The 21,100-nt window shown below is 39.0% G+C and overlaps 2 protein-coding genes across 3 annotated transcripts in view; both read right to left on the reverse strand.

Moving 5' to 3' along the window:
• The window catches only part of ankrd12 (ankyrin repeat domain 12), a 32,479-nt gene extending 19,819 nt beyond the window's left edge, over positions 1–12,660 (reverse strand). For both annotated transcript variants that reach the window (XM_041056050.1, XM_041056049.1), the window contains exon 1: positions 12,506–12,660. The gene's annotated coding sequence lies outside the window, so the exon portion shown is untranslated. The remainder of the gene's footprint in view (positions 1–12,505) is intronic.
• A 1,742-nt stretch (positions 12,661–14,402) lies between these two features.
• On the reverse strand, positions 14,403–20,174 carry ndufv2 (NADH:ubiquinone oxidoreductase core subunit V2). The gene is made up of 8 exons (XM_041056051.1): positions 20,050–20,174; positions 19,222–19,284; positions 17,649–17,711; positions 16,874–16,990; positions 16,538–16,706; positions 16,018–16,127; positions 14,703–14,779; positions 14,403–14,604 (listed from the first exon to the last, which is right to left on the reverse strand). The coding sequence occupies exons 1-8, from the start codon at positions 20,089–20,091 to the stop codon at positions 14,511–14,513; spliced, it is 735 nt and encodes a 244-aa protein (XP_040911985.1). The 5' UTR covers positions 20,092–20,174; the 3' UTR covers positions 14,403–14,510.
• Between the last annotated feature and the right edge of the window lie 926 nt (positions 20,175–21,100).

Raw genomic sequence — 21,100 nt, forward strand, 5'->3', positions numbered from 1 at the left:
TGCACTTTTACTCCACTGGTTCCTGACTAGCAACAATAACAACCATTTCCCTGTAGTGCTGGACCATGTTGGCCCTGACAGCAGAGTGGTTGCTTCTGTGTGTGTCCTTGCGTGAGTGTAGCTGTTTGGGGGTTACAGGAGCGGGGTGGGGGCTGGTGTGGACATGTATGCTGGAGAGGGGGGAAGTGTGTGTGGTGGTGGTGGTGCTGGTGGTGGTGTAGTTGAGACGAATGAAGAGCACACACAGTACGGTAACCTGATCCACTGACTGCAGGATGGGACAGGGAGGGAAGAGGGCTAAGAATAGCACCGAGCCTGACACACAGAGTACGCTGCTGCCGCCACCGCCACCAACAGCAGCAGCAGCAGCAACATTACTCCACTACAGCTTCTAGAGTCAGAGTACTGCCTGCTGTGAGCTCTCACACATGCCATGTGGAAAATACATGTGATTTTCCCCTCGTCTCCCATGTGGCTGCACTTGCGACTGTACACACAAAGGAACCTACTGAAAAACAAGCTCTGAATGTATCTCTCTGTTCAGCAAGGTTATACAAGAGTACAAATAACTACCAATTGTAAGTTTCTGTAATCTACAATAAAGCTTGAGTCCGTTTTTCCCTACAAATATCGTGTAACGGGCTCAAGGAGACACACTACACTTGCTGCGACAGTAAACAGCCGGTCACATGGTTGTGGTCCTGTACGCCGTCAGGCTAAATGATGGGGGAGGTCTCTCTCAGCTGCGCATCCACTCGAAGCCTCCGTCTCCTCCTCCTCGTCCTCCTCCTCCTCCTCCGACTCCCTAATGAGTAGCAGGACAAAGCCAGGCGCAAAGGCCCGATTACAGAGACTACAGGAGAGGGGCAGAAGAGGCAACAATAACGAGCAACGAGCCAGCCATCTTTAGAGTGATCACACGCACAGGCCACCAGCCCACATTGTATTACACACCTATTCAAAAGCCAGCAACAAATAAATACCTCGACACTATGTTCGCCAAACCTGTAATGTGCCCTAGAAATGTCCGGTCCGATTATTTTCCTGTTTGGTAAAAAAAGGACAACCATACTCTTCAACATGTCAGTAATCCAAATTATTGTTCAAGTGAAGGAAAATTCATCAGTTCCATTTCTGATTATGAATTATTCCTGAATTAACTTATTATACATTTGCTAAAAATAAATATGTGCTGGTGGAGTTAATTCTTAATGTCTTTATAAATTGAAGCACTGGGGCTGTGGCTGTAAGAGAAAGCAAGCAATTTAAAAACATTATATTAAATATCTGGTAACTTGTTAATTCTTATATTTCATGGAGAAGCTGGTTCATTTCATAAAATAGTACTGGATTACTGATGAAAGTAATAGTGAGCCAAGCCAGTTGATGTTGTGGTGTTAGTGTATGTAGTGCAGACTTGATACCCGTGTGAAGTGTCGTATGAGCGCAAGATCCCAAAATCACAAGCCTGCAAATTACTTTAAAAAATATACAATAAAATTAAACACACACAAGCATCATCTAGTTGTGCTCTTTGACCACACTTGGACTCAGCTGTGCACCAAATTCAAAAGCATAAAGATTTCCAGCATAAAATAAGCGCAGTTCCCCTCCTGTCACTGGTGCTTCTGAACTGAAGGCATATTTGGACATGGACAAACAAACAGCAAGTGACACTGGATCCCTCAAGGCGTCAGTTCACCTCTCTCTACCCTAGCCCCAGACAGACCAAACACGCATACTCCAACAAGAGTGTCTGGCCTTCGTTCCAGTTGTTGTTGGGTTGCATAAATGCATCAGCTAAGGATCTGGTTCCACTTCTCCCACATGGGAAAGGCATGGGCTACTACTGCCAGTAAAAGTGAGTAAATGTTAGAAGAGGTACCAGTGAGCTGCTGCCAAAAATTTCACAGAAGATTAAGATTTTGTTATTTAGTGCTCTATATTAGACCAACTAGTAAAACTGTCAATTTGGTTATTTATATGGCCATTACCTGTTGTAGAAGCAGGCAACAAATTAATTAATTTACTTGCCCACTCTACAGTATATTGAGCATACTCCTATAATTTGTCTAAGACCAAATTATTAGTTTGGCAAAAATACTGACAGGACACCAAATTTTTTAGATAATTCATAATAATCCAAGCATTAAGCTGTTGTAAGACCCGGACATAATGTACTTTATGTGTCCTAAATGTGTATTCTTATGTAAGATTGAGTGCAGGACTGTTTCATAGCCTCATCCATCAGTTAAAAGCTTCCATAAAACAGGAATAGCTCTAAATTTACAAGGGAGAGGCTTAGGGCATGGTTCGCACACAAATCAAAAGTCTCATAAAATAGCCTAATGTTTGTATGCGAGAGGCGCCAATAGGGTTAACTTTACTGGCAGGAGAATAAGGCCCAGCCCAAGACTCTCTGAAACACGCCCATCAAACTGGTCTGAGAGCCTTAAGAAGCCTACCGCCACCACACTGAATGTAGGTTAATGATCAGATACTCAAGCTGCAGACAAGAACAATGAAGCCTTTACTGCTGATTATGGGTTAAAAAGGAGGGGGTAGGGAATGAGGGAGGGATTAGAGCAAAGGTTAGGACCTAGGCGTGGATCTTGTTCTTATTTCCAACACAGCGTCAAGCTCACATGACTGAACCAAACACTGGAGAACTCTTGCTCTTCAACTTTCAAGGGAACGTCAATATCCACAGAGGACACAGAGATTCAAAATCATATTCCAAATTAATAAAAGACTGGAACTGGCACTACTTGATTACTCTCCAACTAATAAGTAAACACACTGTACTAACTCAAAACACTGCTGCTTTGATACTCATATTTTGTACAAACTGTATTCATAAAATTGCCTTGTCATGTTTTGACCCATTTCCCTCACTTAAAACAACACCCACCCTTTTTTCATGTTGTGGGCAGTGTTTAAAGCTCCTAGAGGCAGAGTACCCCCTGTATAACTATAAAACAAAACATCAGCAGCTAACAAGGTGTCACCAAAACAAGGAATCCCTATCCACTGGCCTCCATATGAGCAACGAGCAGGCCTCAGTCTGAAAAGTAAACCACGAGAGAAATGTTGTGTCAGTTTTCATTATGACATTCAAGACATGACTCCATCTACACCTGCCACACGCGATTAGGCTTGATGAGATGTCAATCCGATCACAGGCCCGACACATGGTGCGCCAAAACCACAGTTTTGCAGTGCCAGAGTTAGTATCGGCACAACCAGCACGTACAGGTTGACACAGAGTCTCTGTCCGTCTTCAGGTGGCCTTCTTCAGCCTTTGATCGACAGTCATGCAGCCTGAAGATTAGCAGCACTTTCACATAAGTGTATTCACCATTTAGATTTTAAGATGGTGCAGATAAGCCAGTCATACTTTCTACAGAACACACTCAGCAGGTTCACTATTACTTCCTTACTGTGCACATTAAGAATACAAAAAACACTTCTCCTTGTGTTCTTGATATACAATGGTACAATGACCCCCCCCAAAAAACAAGATTAATCACTTATACAATTGTTCCCAAATACTGTCAATTAACTAATCATCCAGCCATTTCAGGTCCACTTTAGTAAGTATGGATTACACTTTTAAATTTGTCTTCATTTGAAACTACAGTTTTAATGCACAGCAAAAGAGAAAATATATTTGGCAACAACTTCTAGCTTTCTGGAACTGATGTATTCCTATAGTCAGCACTGATTCAGAAACAGTAAATTTGCAGACGCTGATTTGGATTCTGAAACATGACAAAACATTTCTTACACAAAAGCAACTTCCTGCTCAATTGGGATTTTAGGCTGTGTGTGCTTACGTGTGTTCCTGAGGTGGCTGATACTGGGAAAACCATATCTCAGCATACCAAACATCATTTTGGTATGTGGTCAAAAACGTTTTAAAATTCAAACTGTCAGTCAACGAGTAAATACATGATGTATTAACTATTGGCAGCAGCGGAAGGTTTTTACTGTGAAGTAGCTGCAGACACAAGATATATACCAAATTGCTAAGTAAACAACACGACTACTGGCTAATTCAATTCTTATTAAAGGTTGCTCTGAATATAGATAAATATTTTTCAACATCTTAGTCAGAAAGGGAGACGCTCGTATCTCATTTTAACTCCTTTCTCTCTGAATTTTTCTCTTCAATTTCAATGTTGACTAAGTTCTGCCTTAATTATATTCAATATTAGTGTTTATGTTGTGCAAATTTTAATGTTTTATACAAATGTTACAGTCCAACTGTAAACGTATTTGCTTATGTATTAACAGATAAGACAGCAACCCAAAACCATTTTAAAATCAATTCCCAAAACAAGTTTCATGGAAGCAGTCACTTACACTATATGTCACTTTCTTAATAATGTGCACAGCTGATCTGCAAATGAACTATTCATGGATGTGACTGCGCTGTTTTTAGCTTAGGTCTGAACCTATGCAAATGGAAACAGTACTGAAGCATTATGAACAGTAAACCATACTACCGTCGATGATTAAGCAAATTTGACCACATTTCTACAAAAAGTTTAAAGTCAGAGTAATGGCACACCCTACTTCCACACAGAAATTGAGATGCAACAAAACCAGCTAAAAGACATGGACAGAATCAAATTGTCCTGTGAATGAAATACTCGTTAACCTATTTTACAGCAGGAGGGTCCTCAGCCCTCAGAAAGCATGGTCACTAACACAGCCAGAGTAAACAGGATATGACCGCTTGCTTTGGCATGAATAAAGTGAAAGCAGTCCAGCAATAAAGAATGCAAATCACACGCCCATTGTCAAATTGTCTTTTCCCCCCTAAACTATCACCAGACATGGTTATCTCTCTCATAGCTCATTCATAACGGGAAACTGTAAGGGTTCATCTTTAATTAAAACCCTTGAACAATGTAAGCCCAGCGTTTCCTGCCTTTTACGCTGTCATACTGTATTCAGAGTCCTTTAAGAAGGTCACACACATTAAAATTGTCAGTCTTTAAAAGCACATGGTGGATTATCAAAGCAACATCAGCCGTTACACACGGAGATACTGCACTCAACGTACCAAACAAAAACAACGCTCTGAACACATTCAGCTGCTGGCAAAGGCTAGCACATGTTGTGTAATCAGGAGGCTCCACCCTCTTCACACACAGATACACACACATGCACAAGCGCACACTTGCTGGGCCTCTCGAAGACGCAGACACTCGGCTGATGGAGCCAACTGCAGATAGGCTCAGGCTTGGTTAGAGGCACTTTATATCTTAAACGGCACTCGTGCTTTTTTTTCACAGTCTTGTTTGAACGGCAGCACAATAAATGTGGTTGACAACACGAAGCGAAAGTGATACAAAGCAGAATGTTAAGCTGGAACAGTGGAAATAGATGATTTCTACCTAAGGCTCTCTGTGTTTGGGACTTTTTTTCCATTTAACATTTCCAAATTTCACTCTTCCTTCTAGGCTGTTTTACCTTCGACATGACCACGTTAGAAGGATTCCTAAACAAGAGCCACACAATGACCTTCAACAGAAAACTCACAAAAACTGCACTGGTCCTCACTTTGCTAATGTGGAAGAAAAGTAAAACAAAAACCCTGACCGTTTTGGGGGGTTTCCCTGAAGATACGGCCCTGGCGTGATCACTCAAAACAAAAAAAGAGGAACTGCATTCATAGCATTATGTTACAGCAAAAGGCCAACATACTATTAATCATACTATAATAGCACTTATACCAGCTCTCTGTTCCTGGTGAAATGCTGCAAGATTACATAAAAAATAGATTTAGAAGACGAAACTCCAAACATCTCAGAGCCAGGCCAGCTATGCTGAGACTCTCGTGAGACAAGTCTTGAGCACAAAGGGCACCACCTCGACTGACTCCTCTTATGGTTCTCATAAAAAAAGAGCACAAACATTCAGTGGGCTCCAGTGAACCTCATGCTGGAGGTTTTAGTCCACCATATTAGACCATAATGTGTGATATTCATGGGCATTTCTATCTTTTCATAAAGAATAGTGACTGCTAAGTTGCTTGCCATTTTCTTTTCCATTCCACTCATCTGCATTTATACCCAACCACCTCATTGCAAACGTCACTTTCCTACTCTGCTACCTTTTAGTTTACTTAAGTTATTTATACCACCAAATAACATGCATGACATAAAAAAATACCCTTTTGACACGGACATATCCATCAGTGTGTTAATATATCCAATAAATTATAAAAACTAATACTGTTTTGGATACAAAAGCAAATTAATGGCATTAAAAATAAGATGACAAAGCATGTTACATATTATCCAGCCATCCTGAAAACTAAAAAACAAATCCATCGCAATGAAAAATGCACAACTGCACACTATTGGGAATACGTATGTCCTTACATAATTGTTCCTTCTGTACAGCACCTTGGTCAATACCTTATTCTCCAACTAAGAGGCTTATAACCCGTCTGAAAAGACATTAACAGCCATGGTATGGTTTCCCAGTTGCATACACAGAAGGTTCTTTCTGTGTTAGTGTTTACCATGCAAGGAAATATTGAAATGGTTTTATAATAAATTAGCAAATTTGTCATTTAGGTTGCGAGTGAACATCAGGTTGTGAGGACAGTGTTAATGGCACACACTTCAAAATCAAACTGTCCATTATGCATCTCTTGGGGCTGTATTTCTTTTGCTTTATTGCACTCTCCCCCTCTCTCTGCTTGTATGAACATCTGAGTCGACTGCACGTGTAAAACTGATGTGACTGCAGACCCTCCCTCATCTGATTTTCATGATCTGGCAGAAATTTAACGAAAATCTGATTTTTGTGCATCCAGGCCTGTCACTCAATACATCCGAGTGTGATCAGAGGATGAATGTTGGCACTAAATTTTGCCAAGACAGACGGAGAAAATAATATTTTTTAGTGACCAAATCTACTCCCTGGCCGAATGTCATGATTTTCTTCAGACCAGCAGGACTCATTTAATTTAACCAGTTCTTCCACTGACTGATTAACAGGCTAATAATTTTACCACAATACAAAATATTGTTTAAATGTCAAGACAACAAATAAAACTCAAAACACACTTCAACTAGCAACCAAAAAAAAAAGAATTTCATTAAGAAAAGCAAATAGCAATTTTTACTTGATGATGAATTATTAATGTTTACACTGCACCACAGATTATACGAAATAATAGTACATCATAAGACCAAGTTAAATAGCAAGACAAAACCCAGATCCAGTGACCAACTAGATTCTGGAAGAGAACATGTAACATAATGAGTAGCTGGTAAATTTTCCATTGGTTTTAAAATCTAAATTTCCATCATGCGTCTATGCAGTCTCATTTGTACATCACAACAATTCATGTTAGTAGGGAGATCCTTCCTCCTTCCATCAAACCAAATGCTCATAATTTCTCTCAAAGTTGCACCAATAAACGACAAGACCGTGCTACACCAAGTGACAAACTGTGTACTGGCAACATGGGTAATAAAAACAAAGTTAACGTCTGAGAGAAATAGGGACGGGTAATAGCGAAAGAAAAAGCTTCGTAGGAGCAACAAAAGCAAGATCAAAATGACTCGGCCAAGGAAACGCTGCTAAAAATGATGAGGGGGAGGAAATTATCTTATCCAATGCCAACTCTGGCAAAAATACTGAACAACAGGTCACATTCTGCTGCGGGAATATGTTGGATTTCAAAGACGATACTTGCCAACTGGCCAGTGAAACTGACGGTCATCAGTAAAGGTCAACCACTATTTGGACATTGGCTGTGGTCAAATTCACCCTATACATGTGACGTGCATGGAGATTTAATTGTGGCATTAGTCAGTTGGCCATGACAGTCAAAGGCACATACTTTGAAAGCAATATTTAGCAGCAGTTGCGGCACCATATGGCACTGCTTGTTGTAATATCACTTTAAAACACAACATGATGAAGCTATCAAGGCAATTAAAACTACCAGAAAATACCTGCTGCTCAGAGAGTGTTACCTGTTGAAGTTTGAAGACAAAAATGCTCTCCATAATTACAGATAATGGCAGACTCCCAGATTAAATGGACAAAGCTTCAAGGTTTGGGCACAGCCTTGATCTGGCTATACGTGAGCTGTGTATTCTAGAGCTGAAACAGTCAGTAAGTCAGTCGACAGAAATCACAAAATAGCAGAAATGGCAAACATTCTCTAGTTCCAGCTTTTCAACTGTAAAGATTTACTGTTTTTCTTTGTCTTGGTGAATATACAACTGAGTATTTTTAGTTTTTGGAGTAATGGTGCTTGAGAACAAGCAAGAAAATTTTCATAATTTTTCTGGTATTTTGTGTAGTGATTGATGGATTACTATAGAAAATCAACGGTTTAAAATTAAAAAAATAAATTAAAATAGCTGTTAGTTGCAGCTCTTGTGTATTCCACAATTTTTAAAGTGCCATATAACCATGCAATACATTTAACCACATGTACAATACAGCATCATACAATTACACTGCACTGTAATACTACCATATTTCAGTCCAGTTCAACCCTAAGGTGCGACACACACAGCACCATGTCATTTGACATTTGTCTATGATGCCTATGGAGCACAGTAGATGTGCGATACAGACAGCAGAAGCAGTCAAAGTAAGATAAGCAGAATGTGCCAATCCAGACAGCGAAAGTGATAAATATACTGTTTATCTGAAAAGCAAATGTGTTGACACTTTAGAAAAGGAAATAAGCAGGACTACCCCAATCATCAATGATTCAAATCATCAGTTGTAAAACTTGAATCACTGCACTACAGTGACAGAGCAACACAGGATAACATCACGGTAGGTTATAAACCTTAACCAACAGAGATTTGTCCAGTTTGCTCCAGTGCTGAAAGCAGCAAAGTCGGCTAAGCTACCAGACGCCGATACAACCTCCTCTAAACAATTACAGTGGAAAAATCTGACAGATAAACACATGTAAGATGTATCACGATCTTAGTGCAACAAAAAAATCTACCCCTAAAAACACAAACGTATGTAGGAATCAAAATCATACTATTTATTCACTCCATTCTGATAAGCTTTCAGCTCCACAGAGGCTTATACAGAAGTTTAGAAATCCGGCCTTTTCTACACACAAGGCTACATAAACACATGTGCCATCATTTCAATGTCACACACCCATTAGCTGGCAGAAGAGTAAACCACCACAAAACAAAATTTCATTGACAGCAAAACACAGGTACCGCTATACTGATGCCACACTACCAATAATGCATTGCAAGAAACAAACTAGTGGAATATTTAAGCAGTAAGCCCCAAGAGGCCACGGTTTACAGTCATTTTAGAGCAGATAAGTGGCACTGTTAGGCATGATGCGGAGCAGAGCCACGGCCTCGCATGGCTTCCTGCTTTAATAAAATGGTTACTACACACCTGGCAAGGCGTGTGCTTAGCAGAATGGCTGCCAAGCCACACACAGACGCAGTGGAAAGTAAGCTTAAAGATTGGGGTGAACATTCATCAGGATGCCACCATCAGTTGTTTAATTGCTGATGTGTTCAATTACATTAGCACTCCTCTTTGCTACAGAGATATCTGTCCCTGGACAGGTGTGCTTTAATTGCTCAGTGCCACTGAAACAGCAGCGACAATTCACATATATGCCCTGTTGACTTCTCTTTCCTCTAGGCCAGCATCAGAGAGTCTTTGTACAGTGGCGTAAAATTTGATTGGCGAAATAATACAGATGTAATGCCGTCATAGGTGTGTGTTTACATACTATTTTACGATGGCTTCGAATGAGGCTCAGCCAATCATAATCACGGACTGAACCTATCCATTTTATAATGCTATATCAAGTATTTGTCCTAACCGTATTCTCACACCACAACCTTTAGTCCAATGGGACATTTTCAATCACCATCTGATGCATCCTCGATGACCAAGTACACTTTCAGGATCTTTATCCATCCTCATGTTCTTTTTGTTTTGGAACCACAGTTCAGTATTTGGATATTAGCACAAACTCATAATGGACAACAAAAGTGAGTGAATCTGATTATACTGGCACATTAGCGAAAAGCCTGCTAATCCCACCACATACAATTAACTACAAACTGGCTGTGCAAACCATCAAAACCAGCAGTATACACCATGCTTACACCTGAAACTCCAATTTGCAGAAGAATAACAACAATTTATACAAATCAGGCTATAGTTTCTGCAAAGCAAGGGCTATGACTAGCAACATTTTTCTTTACCGTTGTACAGACACAAAAAGTTACTAAAAAAAATAACCATTAACAACCCAGTGAATGCTGGATTCCGTAACAAATACATTAAATTCACCCCCCTCCCCCCAAAAGATAGATATATAGATAGATAGAAAAAAATGTCAAATTAACAGGATACAGGATCACTTCTAAAGTATTTCGTGATCACAGCATTTCCTCCTCATCGAGTACTAAATATGATGGGTAGTGCGTTCTGTGCCTAAGATTAGTAATGTCAAAACATGATGTGTCACGGAAAACTGAAAGTATGCAGGCTGTCATTCAACCCAAAGGACACCACAAGTAATTTTATTGAATAACTCCTCCACTCGGGTTTAAGGTGTGATAACTAAAGAAATGACTAAATAGTAGTTTTTGGTTTTTGTGTGACTTCCATGGTACTGCGTAAGAATATTAGTGACGACTAACTGGATGAGAAAAACTGGCTGGTGCCTCTACTCAGTCACCACACAATGCACAGGGAGAAATTAACAACAGCAAATGGCCAAATGTTGGTTGGCTTTGATGACTGTCAATTTTCACAAGCCAAGAGGCACTTTTCCTTCTGAGTTTTATATACAACCTGCTGTATTAAAGCACCTCCTGTGGTTCATAATGCCTTTAGTGACTGGTCAAATATTAATTTTACTTAAACTCTAATATAGGGAAGGGTGTGGGTTAAAAGTTTTATATTATTGCTTTTTTGTGGTTATAAGAGAAATATTTTGATGTCGGTATCACAAGACACATTTACTTGACATCACTGAGCTAATGAAATATTCCACAGATCACAGCATATTTCCCTATACACTGACATAAACCTTTTCATTTTGGGAATAATTATTTTGTAAATAGAAGAAAACATTAAAAACAGTTATAGCTGCTTTCCTTTTCCTGAGTATATCAGCATGGTAGTACATTTTTAGACTTTCTCTGCCTTTGCATTATACAAAACCTATATCTGACATAAACATCATATCTGTCTACATTAGGTGAATAAAGTGTTTATACTCTACAATCTACATTTCTTCTTTGTTATTGTTCATATAGTCATATTTATATCAAAAGTATTGTAGCTCAATGACACAACATTTCTCCCCCTTTCAATATATATACTACACAAATATATAGATAGGAGGAAAAGAATATTTAAAATACTGGTAATGCTACCACGATTTGGTACTTCTCGCGGTGAATGGGGGGTTTCATACGGTTAATTTACCAGGTATATAAATGCGCTATCTACAAAATAGCACTTTAACTTGACGTATTTTAAATTTTAGGTTGACGTTTTGTTGGTTCAGAGCGGTCGTTGCATGGACAGCCATCTAAAAAAAACAGGCAGATTTTGTACCGAGCAACACACCCCCAAGATGTCACAGTCGGTGGCTGGGAGGCGCAAAAGCTCCTGGTTATTCAAGCTATGCTAGTTCCTTGAATGCATTAGCAAATAATAACTATATTTTACACTACATTTGATAGCTATTATGTCTTATACTGAGCTGGGTGTAAATAAACGGTGGCGTTGGCTAGATCACTGCAGACAACACCACCCACCTCACTGTAATGTCGCTCGTGTTTGCCTTCAATACACAGCCAGCAATATGTTGTTGAGCGCTAAAATTTTCAACTTGGCCATGGTTAGTAAACATAAGGTAAAATCAATTTTATGTCCTGAAATGGGTTCCACCAGTAAATATGTTGTTCAATGCCACTGTGTGGTCAACAAGAAGAGAAATCAAGTTCACGTTTAACGTTTTAACGGCAATATTCAACACGAGAGCATAGTACAGCCTGAGACAAAAGCCCACTGCAGCCCCTCAGCTGCCCTCACAACGTCCCCCCTCCCCAGCGCTTAATCTAGCTAGCTAGCTCGTTCCCAGCCCTACACAGCCTTGCTGGCTGGCTGACTGGGTGGCTGGGGCTAAAACAGCTCACTCTGCTTCGCCCCGACATTTTCCTATCGGCTCTCTGTGTTGTCGCGTCAAAGACAGCGACTAATTAAAAGCAGATACAGACGAAATTTTCAGTTGGCGCACAGAAAGTACTCAATGTGTGTAACGCACGTGGCGCACAACTATACCAAGCCCACGCAAACACATAACATTCCATTTTCGCACGCAGTTTACGTCAAGTTAGCTTAACGTTAGCCTACTCGCTATAGCCAGGTGGCTAACGTTAACTGGGATTTTTACCCCTCACGATCCGATGCAATCAAACAACAAACCTTGTTTTGCGCTTACCTTTAAACGAGGTTACACGTTCCCACCGACTCATTCGGGTTTAGCTATATGTGAATATTGCGCAATATAAACAGTTATTTCCTAAATACTGGACGTTAACCGTAGCCTACGGCTGTGTGACGTTCATCGCTGGTTTTGAAAACATCCCAGCCGTTCGTCGCCCGTCCTCTCCGAGAAAAGCCTAGCAAAACATGCAAGCGTCGCTGTCATTGGTCGAGCGGAGTCATGTGACCGCATGAGCCCCACCGAGCTTATAAGGTCTCCGTCTGCTGGATAGACTGTAGATGGGTATGTGTCAAACGATTTAACTCTCATTTTAGCGATGCTATGACTAATTCAGCGCCTTTAATGTTAAGAATACTCTCTGTGCAGTTACATTCTGTCAGCTAGTGGCGTGTGTAACACGTACAGATGGCGTGTGAATTTGTGCTGAAAGAACTGGAGAGGCAGAACAGTAATGGGCGCTTGACGTCATCTTTTCCGTTGCTGTGTTGCGGTCAATGCGAACTTTCTCGAAGATCACGGCTGAGGCTAACGGAGGAATGGCGGTGCCTTTCTTTCTTCTGAGCATGGCCACGCAGCATGGCCACAGTCTCAGTAATAAACTGATCGCGTTAATTCGCCATTTTAGCCCGCCAATTCTTTGTATATGCCAGCTTTGAATTGGTTGCGCAGTGACATTTGCATCATGGTGGGTGCTACGCGCATGCGTGATGGTGCATAATATTATATGTTGCAGAGCAGGCTTGAAAGTCGCAAGAGGAAACCGGAGTGGGGGAGGGGGGAACCGGCGAGACACGAAAACGCCACCGGGGCGGGATGGAAATGACAGGACCAGTTGTAGGGAGGGAGCCGTGTTGTTGCATGCAGTGTAAGAGGGTTTATCATATAATAACCTAACCGGATGTAATTAAAGATGCTTGGAATTCTTGCATAACCACTCAAAATACTGGTGTGACATGGCTATAATTACATTTTGACTTGTCAAAGTCTTAAATTACTTTAATCTTGAGTATGTTAATTGGAAGGATCTTCATATAAAACACAAATTCAAGATTTATGTTGAATTATGGAATTATGTTGAATTGTGGAATTCCAAACACTGTGTCTCGTGATGATTTGCAGCTTTTCTTTGTAGTGTCTTATTGTACATTTTTTTCATCAATTAAGCAAGAAAATAATCTACATGTTTAGTATTGAAAATAATTAGTTGCAGTCATATATTTGATAAAACTACTGATATATGTGTGATTTCATGTGTAGCAATGCTGATAAGTAAAAATGTATTTGGATATATCCTCTTTTTTTGTGACCAAGTTTTTATTTAATCACTGGTGTTTTGCAGGATGAACAGGTATGGAAATATTTCATGTGCCACAGTTGTAAAGAAAATTTATTTGGCCTCGTCTTGAAATATTTCTAGGTCTGTTGCATGAGTTGATATCTCAAATAATTCTGACTGGTCACATTGTAATAATGACTCTGGGAATATAGAGTACAACTGCTTACCAGAGAAGGCTGTCATTTAAATGGCACTGACAATCTTTTTTTCTTTCACACAATAACTAAAAACAATATACAGATTTTTCCTGGAGCAATATGTTGCAGTATTTTGTAGTTCATTTTGGTCAGATACAACAGTTCCAGCTAAGAACATAGCCTCATTTATCTGCAATAACTCTTTGTTACTCTTCGCCATGAAAAGACATAGCTGATTAATAATACTGCTTTGGGAAAATACCAGAAGAATGATTCCAGAAAATACCTATATTTATACCTAGTTTCAGGCCAATGTACTGGTAAAATATAAATATACAATCATCCCATTACATCTGTTTACAGTAATATTACCTTTTCCTTGTTGGAATCCCTGTAAGTGACACACTGACACCTAGAGCACAGGTACATGAACAATTTTATTTACACAGTATGTTTGCATTAAACATAATATCAGCTTCAGGGACAAGCTGCTTTTGGAAAAAAAGCAGATGGTAGCCAAAAATGTCTACAGGTCCGGTCTTACGCCAAAGCCTGGTCCTTTAGGAGGCTCTGTCAGAGAAGTCAATCCTCCTGCAGGCTCACAAGAGAAACGCCCACTCCTGTAGAAAAAAGGACAGGAAATGTGTCTTAGTATGAGACCAATGCACATATAATTGTGTCAATGAAATTCAACTGAAAAATCTATAAATTACTGTACCTGGGTCCTGGTGGCGGGACCCTGCCTGCTTTCAGTTCATCGATTATATCCTCAATGTCCTTAGGTGTAAGATCCTCCTGGAAACAACAAGAAAGCAGGATAAATGACAAGAAAGCAGCATAGTATGCTGCACTCTCTTAAAAGTCTTAACAGTTTTTCATTTTGCATCTTACAACCTGTATGAAGACCATGTTATACCTATTAAATCCTACAGAGGGAAGGGGAAATTTAGGATGCAATACTTTTGATGCTACTTGTGCAATCAGAAACACAGTGAGCCAGTCAAAATGACCATATTTCCTTAAATAATAAGTCATTTCCAAAATAACCGCTGTCAGAGCTCAGAGGTCATGCAGGGCTTTGTCGCAATAGCAGCATAAGACAGCAGTTGATTTAGTGCTGCTAATTATTTACTCTAAAACTTTATCAGATACAGTGACAGTTGTTTTCACATTCATATTTATTGTTAGTTTGTAATAAGTCATTACCACTGTGCTACTTACAAAAGATAATACACCTGGCTTTACTTGTCAGCTCAGTTCAAATCCACTTTGGCAGATTTTGTCTGTCATCAGCACTAAAGAGATTAAAATGGTCAAATAACAGACTAGACTGACTTAAGACAGACCTGAAACATTACTTTTCACACAACCAAATTAATACTACACACTGCTTTAAATTATCTGACTGAATTAATCCAACATCCACACATTGTGAATATTTCTGAGTGCTAATTATTCAGAAGACGCTAAACTCAGTACTGCCTTAATTTTGCTGTTAACACATCACACCTTTTCTATCTCTAATGATCACACCTCATCAGTTTGAGGTGTTAAGAGAAAATTTCTCCGTTCTCAGTCACATTCACTTTAATTGGGTCATTCACTTGTGCACATCTTGCAATAACTGAATTCCCCATGGCAGTTGCGTGCAGTATTAGTTTCAGATAATGTTTAACCACAAATCCAAAAAGCAAGCTTTTCATATCACATCTGACTCATAAAGTTAATCTATTTCCAAACTGAGTTCATGGATGAGGCAACATTGTTATTTGAGCCACATTATTATTAATTTAAAATGGATTATTTTCCTGTCATGGTTTCCATTGCCCTCCTATTCATTTCTTTCAAGCCTGCGCATTTGTAGACTGTACCACACCTACACTGGCTTCCAAAGGGGGAAAAAAGGTTGAATTCCAGAAATATGGCTGAACGATCTATTCTCTGTGGACATTCTTTGCAAAACTAATTTCAGGATTTAACCTAATTTTGCTAATTTAGTTATAATGTTCAATAAGGACGCCATCTGCACTCACATAATAGTTGTCGTTGATCTGGACCATTGGAGCATTCACACAGGCACCTAGGCATTCCACTTCTATTAGCGTGAACATCTTGTCTGGAGTTGTCTCTCCAACCTTGATACCTGTGGAGAAACAAATGAAGACATGCTTTATGTGTAGTTAACCTCCTGATAAGCAGCAGATTGTGTTACTGAACTCAAGAAGCACTACCTGACAATACACAGCTGTAACATACAAAAAACAATTTAATTCACTATTTGGTTGCCTGATAGATGAAACAAATAGGAGTGAGCTTAATTAAATGCCACACAGACTGAAGTATGTTAGCTTGATATCATTCTTCCAGCTTCAGTCTTCTTGTGTTGCTACAGCCTGGTGTTGTTTGGTGTTGCACAGACAACTGTATATTTACAAGTTTGTTCCCAGTCTCTGTTTATCTCTATTATACACAATAAAAAAAAACGATTGTTTTCATCTGCGTTTTCATCTCTTCATTGGTGTTCCGCCATAAAATGGAAAATGGATCTCTTACCCAGTTTATTTTGGATGGCCTCCAGGATGCTGTCTGAGTTGCAGAGCATGCAGGGTGTTGTTGTGCAGATCTGAATGAAGTACTTTCCCACGGGCTGACGCAGGAACATCGTATAGAATGTCGCTACTTCATACACTCTCATTGGAGGGACTTCCAGCACCTCAGCAACCTGAATAAAAACAATTACAAACATTCAATGAGGTTGCTTTACATGATACAAAAGACCTGGTGTTATATGGACCTTCACATAAATGTTATCTAACTGACTTTCCCAAGAATTATAAAAATCGTTTTCAGCCCACAGCTGTAAAACAAATTCCAGAGGAATCACTGTGCCTTGTTCATGACGGAGATAGGGAGCCATCCATGTTGTCTTTGGGCTAAATCCAACACCGGGATGGTGGCTGCTTGCTTGTGTCCTTCGGGGTACATTGAAATGATCGCCTCAATCCTCTACAGGGGGAAAAAAGAAGAGAAGATGTTGTACCCTTAGATGTGAACCTGCACACAGCTTAGAATCATTTAATTATTGTATTCCTCTTTTAGATTAATTTTTTTTTACAGTTATATAAATTTAAAGTGTAAAACAATTTTCATATTACCTTCTCAAATATTTATCAGAGATCAACATACTATCAGTGGGTTGACATCAGCTTCAAAAAGTGGTATGAATTTGAATATAAAATAATCCTTGTTTCATCTTGGTGATAATAATGAGGTGCTCATGTTTTGCTGTAGCACAGTGGCACAAGTAACCATTTAACAAAATATGGATAGAAAATCCTACTATCATCTTTCAGCTTTTTAGAAAGACAAAAAAAGGTGAAACAGTGCAGGAAAATGTATCATCTGAAAGAAACTAGTGAAACACAAACTGGTTTGAAAATGATGGATGCATATAACTGCATACTAAGAAACAAAACAAAACTATCTTTGTTGTAAAAGAAAGTAAGACAGGTGTATCTGAAATCTGTATCAAAGACTCACACAAAACTGCATAAGGGAATCCGTAAATACAGATGGGAAATGTTGGATATTAATGCAGGCTTCAAATAAAAAAAACATCAGTGCTCCCCCTACATGTGCTGCTCAGCGCAGATGTCAGTCTTACCTTTTTGTTCTCCTCAGTGAACTCAAAAGGAGTATCAGGGTTGTTGTCAGGAGTGTCTCTGTGCTAAAACAGAAACAACCATGTTGTCAAGGGAGTAAACACTATTCACATCAAATGTGTAATTATCCTTAGTCATCTCTGTATAACATTTATCCACCAATTTATTTTAAATCCAGTTCACAGGCTATCAAAAATGTGATATTTTACTCAACAATTACCATGTGTGAGTAACAGGTTTATAAGCACTATCTAATAGTATCCCATAAAATATGAAAACCCCATCATGTGAGCCCAGAGGGGAAACTGGTGCTAATATCAGACCATTGACAAGACTTAACACATAATAGTTATTTCTGCTTCTGCACACACTGCCCCCTTGTGAGCAGCAAATAGCCTCTGAGCAATTAACAAAAAGAACAACTTTGAATTTAATGGCGTTTGACGTAAAAGATGTGTAAAAAAGAAAAAAAAAAACATTTGTGGTTAAAGAGGACTGACTCAAAGACAATTCAGCCATGTCTTTTTGTCCAAGCACAGATCAAAAACATCTTAACTACCAAGAGACTATGACACCATGACATGTTTCCATTGCATGAGAATATAACGTGATGTTTTTGTTGAACAGCATGGCTGTAACAGCCTCGAAAGGCGGCTCCCCGGATGAATTAGTAGCTTTTGGAAAACTGATACCATTGGGATTATTTAAGCAAAAGCGGTAGGAGAAACACATCGCTGAGTGATGCACTGATCAAATTTACACATTAGGTTTTCCAGCTAATTCACTTTGAAATAAATGCAAATAAAGTAATCACAGGTAAATACAGTTTACAAAACTCTTATTACTTCAGCCTGTAGTGGTGGAATATGTGTTTATATTGATCTTATATATAAACACTGGTGAAAAACTGGTCTATATCATGAAAAATAACTAAATTCTATGGATAATTAACACCCCAGGCCCCTAAATACAGTACAAAGAATGAAGGGAAGAAAGCTGATTTTGATTTACTCCAGCTGTTTAATCCCATTTCATGAGACCAGACAACAGCATCTGTTTTCTTTGTCCATTTGAAATGAATTACAAAGCTGGACTGACTGCACTGATACACAGCCACAGAGGTCAGTGGTGAGGACAATTAACAGTGATACAGAGCTAGACAATATTGCATATTATTCTGAATGTTCCGAGCACCACAATGAAAATTCTGATTGTCCATCACAGTAGTCCTTCAGTGCTGAGCTCTATTCTGCCTTGTAGCTCAGTGCATTCACTGGCCTCATATGCAAGGGAAGTCTCTAAACTAAGAATAAAATCTGCCTGACAGAACTGATAATGAAGATTCAGGAACATTTATCTACCAGATTCTGGCTGTAACACAGTGATAAAATGACAATAAGCTTTTAATACAATAATTACAAGTTCCCTCATTAGCTAATGATTCTGCATTGAACCCACAGTTAAATACTAAAAGCCAACTGTGAGATGCTCAACAAAAATTAAGCCAGACTATTCAGTGATGGCGGCTACCCTGTATCCAACTTCAACTGTTATGGGCAAAGAAAGTGTACTCACCACAAAGATGCCACCAGCTCCAGCACGTGCAGCAGACCGATGCAGACTCCTGACCTGCCTGGCCTGCAAACACAGGAACAAAGAAAACTCAAAATGCATAATAATGTATGAATGATTAAATAGTTAGATACCACACTATTAATTATGGTATGTAATTATTTAACTGTCAGAAGCTTACACCATCACAACAAGGGATGCCTTTACCTATAGTTTGAGAATTCGTGTTTATTGGCTACGTGTATAAGTTTATATAAACTATCTGCATCATCACACAAATACGTCTCTTTTCATTCACATTTACACGTTTCAAGGCGTGCAGGTCGTAGATTAGTGGTAATATTGAATTGTGTCTTTATATAGTACTCGATAGAAATATAGAATAGCTATTAAAACATGAGGCTATTGCCGTTTTGTTAACATCCTTTCTGTATGCAGTGTAACTAAGCAAGTGATTTACATGCTGTGACATGTTGTACACCTGCAATATCAACTAAAAGTTCCGTGTTTCAACCTAAAGCTCACACCTTTAGACGCCCTATCAAATATCAAAGTGGTAGTAGATGTCAGGTAAACGAGCACAATGAAGCTAATTCCAACAGATACATAATTAAGAGCAGAGAGACTTATTGCTTTGCTCAGTATCACCTTGTAAACGTCTGACAGCAGAAAGCTAAACTAGCTAGCATGCTAGTGTTACCCAACGTTACGTTAGCTTAGCGGCCTTCGCTGCTGCTTGCCCTTGTGAGGAGTCACAGCACTGCCTCTGCTAATGATCAAAAACAGCGTTTAAATTATTAACCAAAATCATAAAGAATATCACAACCATACCGTCTGCGACACTGCAGAGCGAACAGCAGCAGACAAAAACATCTTGGGGCTTGAAGTTTGGTCCCGGTGCGTTAGAATATGGACGGGACAGCAGCGGCCGACATCAACACAAGAGTTTTCTCGCTCGATTAAGAGGGTCTGACGTCGCAACAGTCGCGGAGTCACTCAATCGATCCCAGATTGGGATATGAGATCAAAAACAACTGATGCCAACAGCCATTTGGACATTTTCTATGAGCTATGTTATGTAACCGGAACGATAGTTCACGCTGCATGTTGACCAACGTTTACTAGGGACAGATATTGCAAAATATAAATAAAAGCACATTTTTAATTTTATAGTACTAAGTATTTCAATAATGAAATATAATAGTAATGATAACTTTTGTTTAATACGTAAAACAATGCTGCAAAGAGCTTCTCAGAAAAGCAAGGATACAGCCCAAATAATGAGATAAAATGAAATGCAGATTAACACTAATACAACAGATAGCAGTCTGTTAGGAGAAGACACATAATAGATAAAAATATAGACAGGCGTTCAGTGGACACTATCCACAGGTTATAAAAATATTCAAAGTCTGTGAAACTGTGTACAGTTTTTGTCAGTAACACGAAAGTTTCATTTTTGTCCTCCATTTTTTAAATCAAGATTTATTTTTATTTTTTTAAATCAAGGTTTACATGGTACAATGTGACTATGACATATGTTGATTAGATAAGATACACCTTTATTAGTCCCACAGTAGAGAAATTGCATGTAATGGTTTCAGATGAACATGTAACCATTGCTTAACTTTTATTCTGTCACAGAATAAAAGTTAAGCAGTGGTTACATGTTCATCTGACCAAAAGAATTATTGAAGCAAATTGAGAAACACTATATATTGTTAAAGTAAAATAAATACAGTTCTATAGAATATAAGCATAAATGTACATGTATAATATACGTGTAAATGTATAATTAAGGAACTGCAATCAGCCACAGTAAAAATATCTTGATGATGGATTTTGCTTTCTAGCTCCCCATGAACAAACAAGAGTTTGTTTT

The sequence above is a fragment of the Toxotes jaculatrix genome, chromosome 14, assembly GCF_017976425.1.
Source record: "Toxotes jaculatrix isolate fToxJac2 chromosome 14, fToxJac2.pri, whole genome shotgun sequence".
Taxonomy (NCBI): domain Eukaryota; kingdom Metazoa; phylum Chordata; class Actinopteri; family Toxotidae; genus Toxotes; species Toxotes jaculatrix.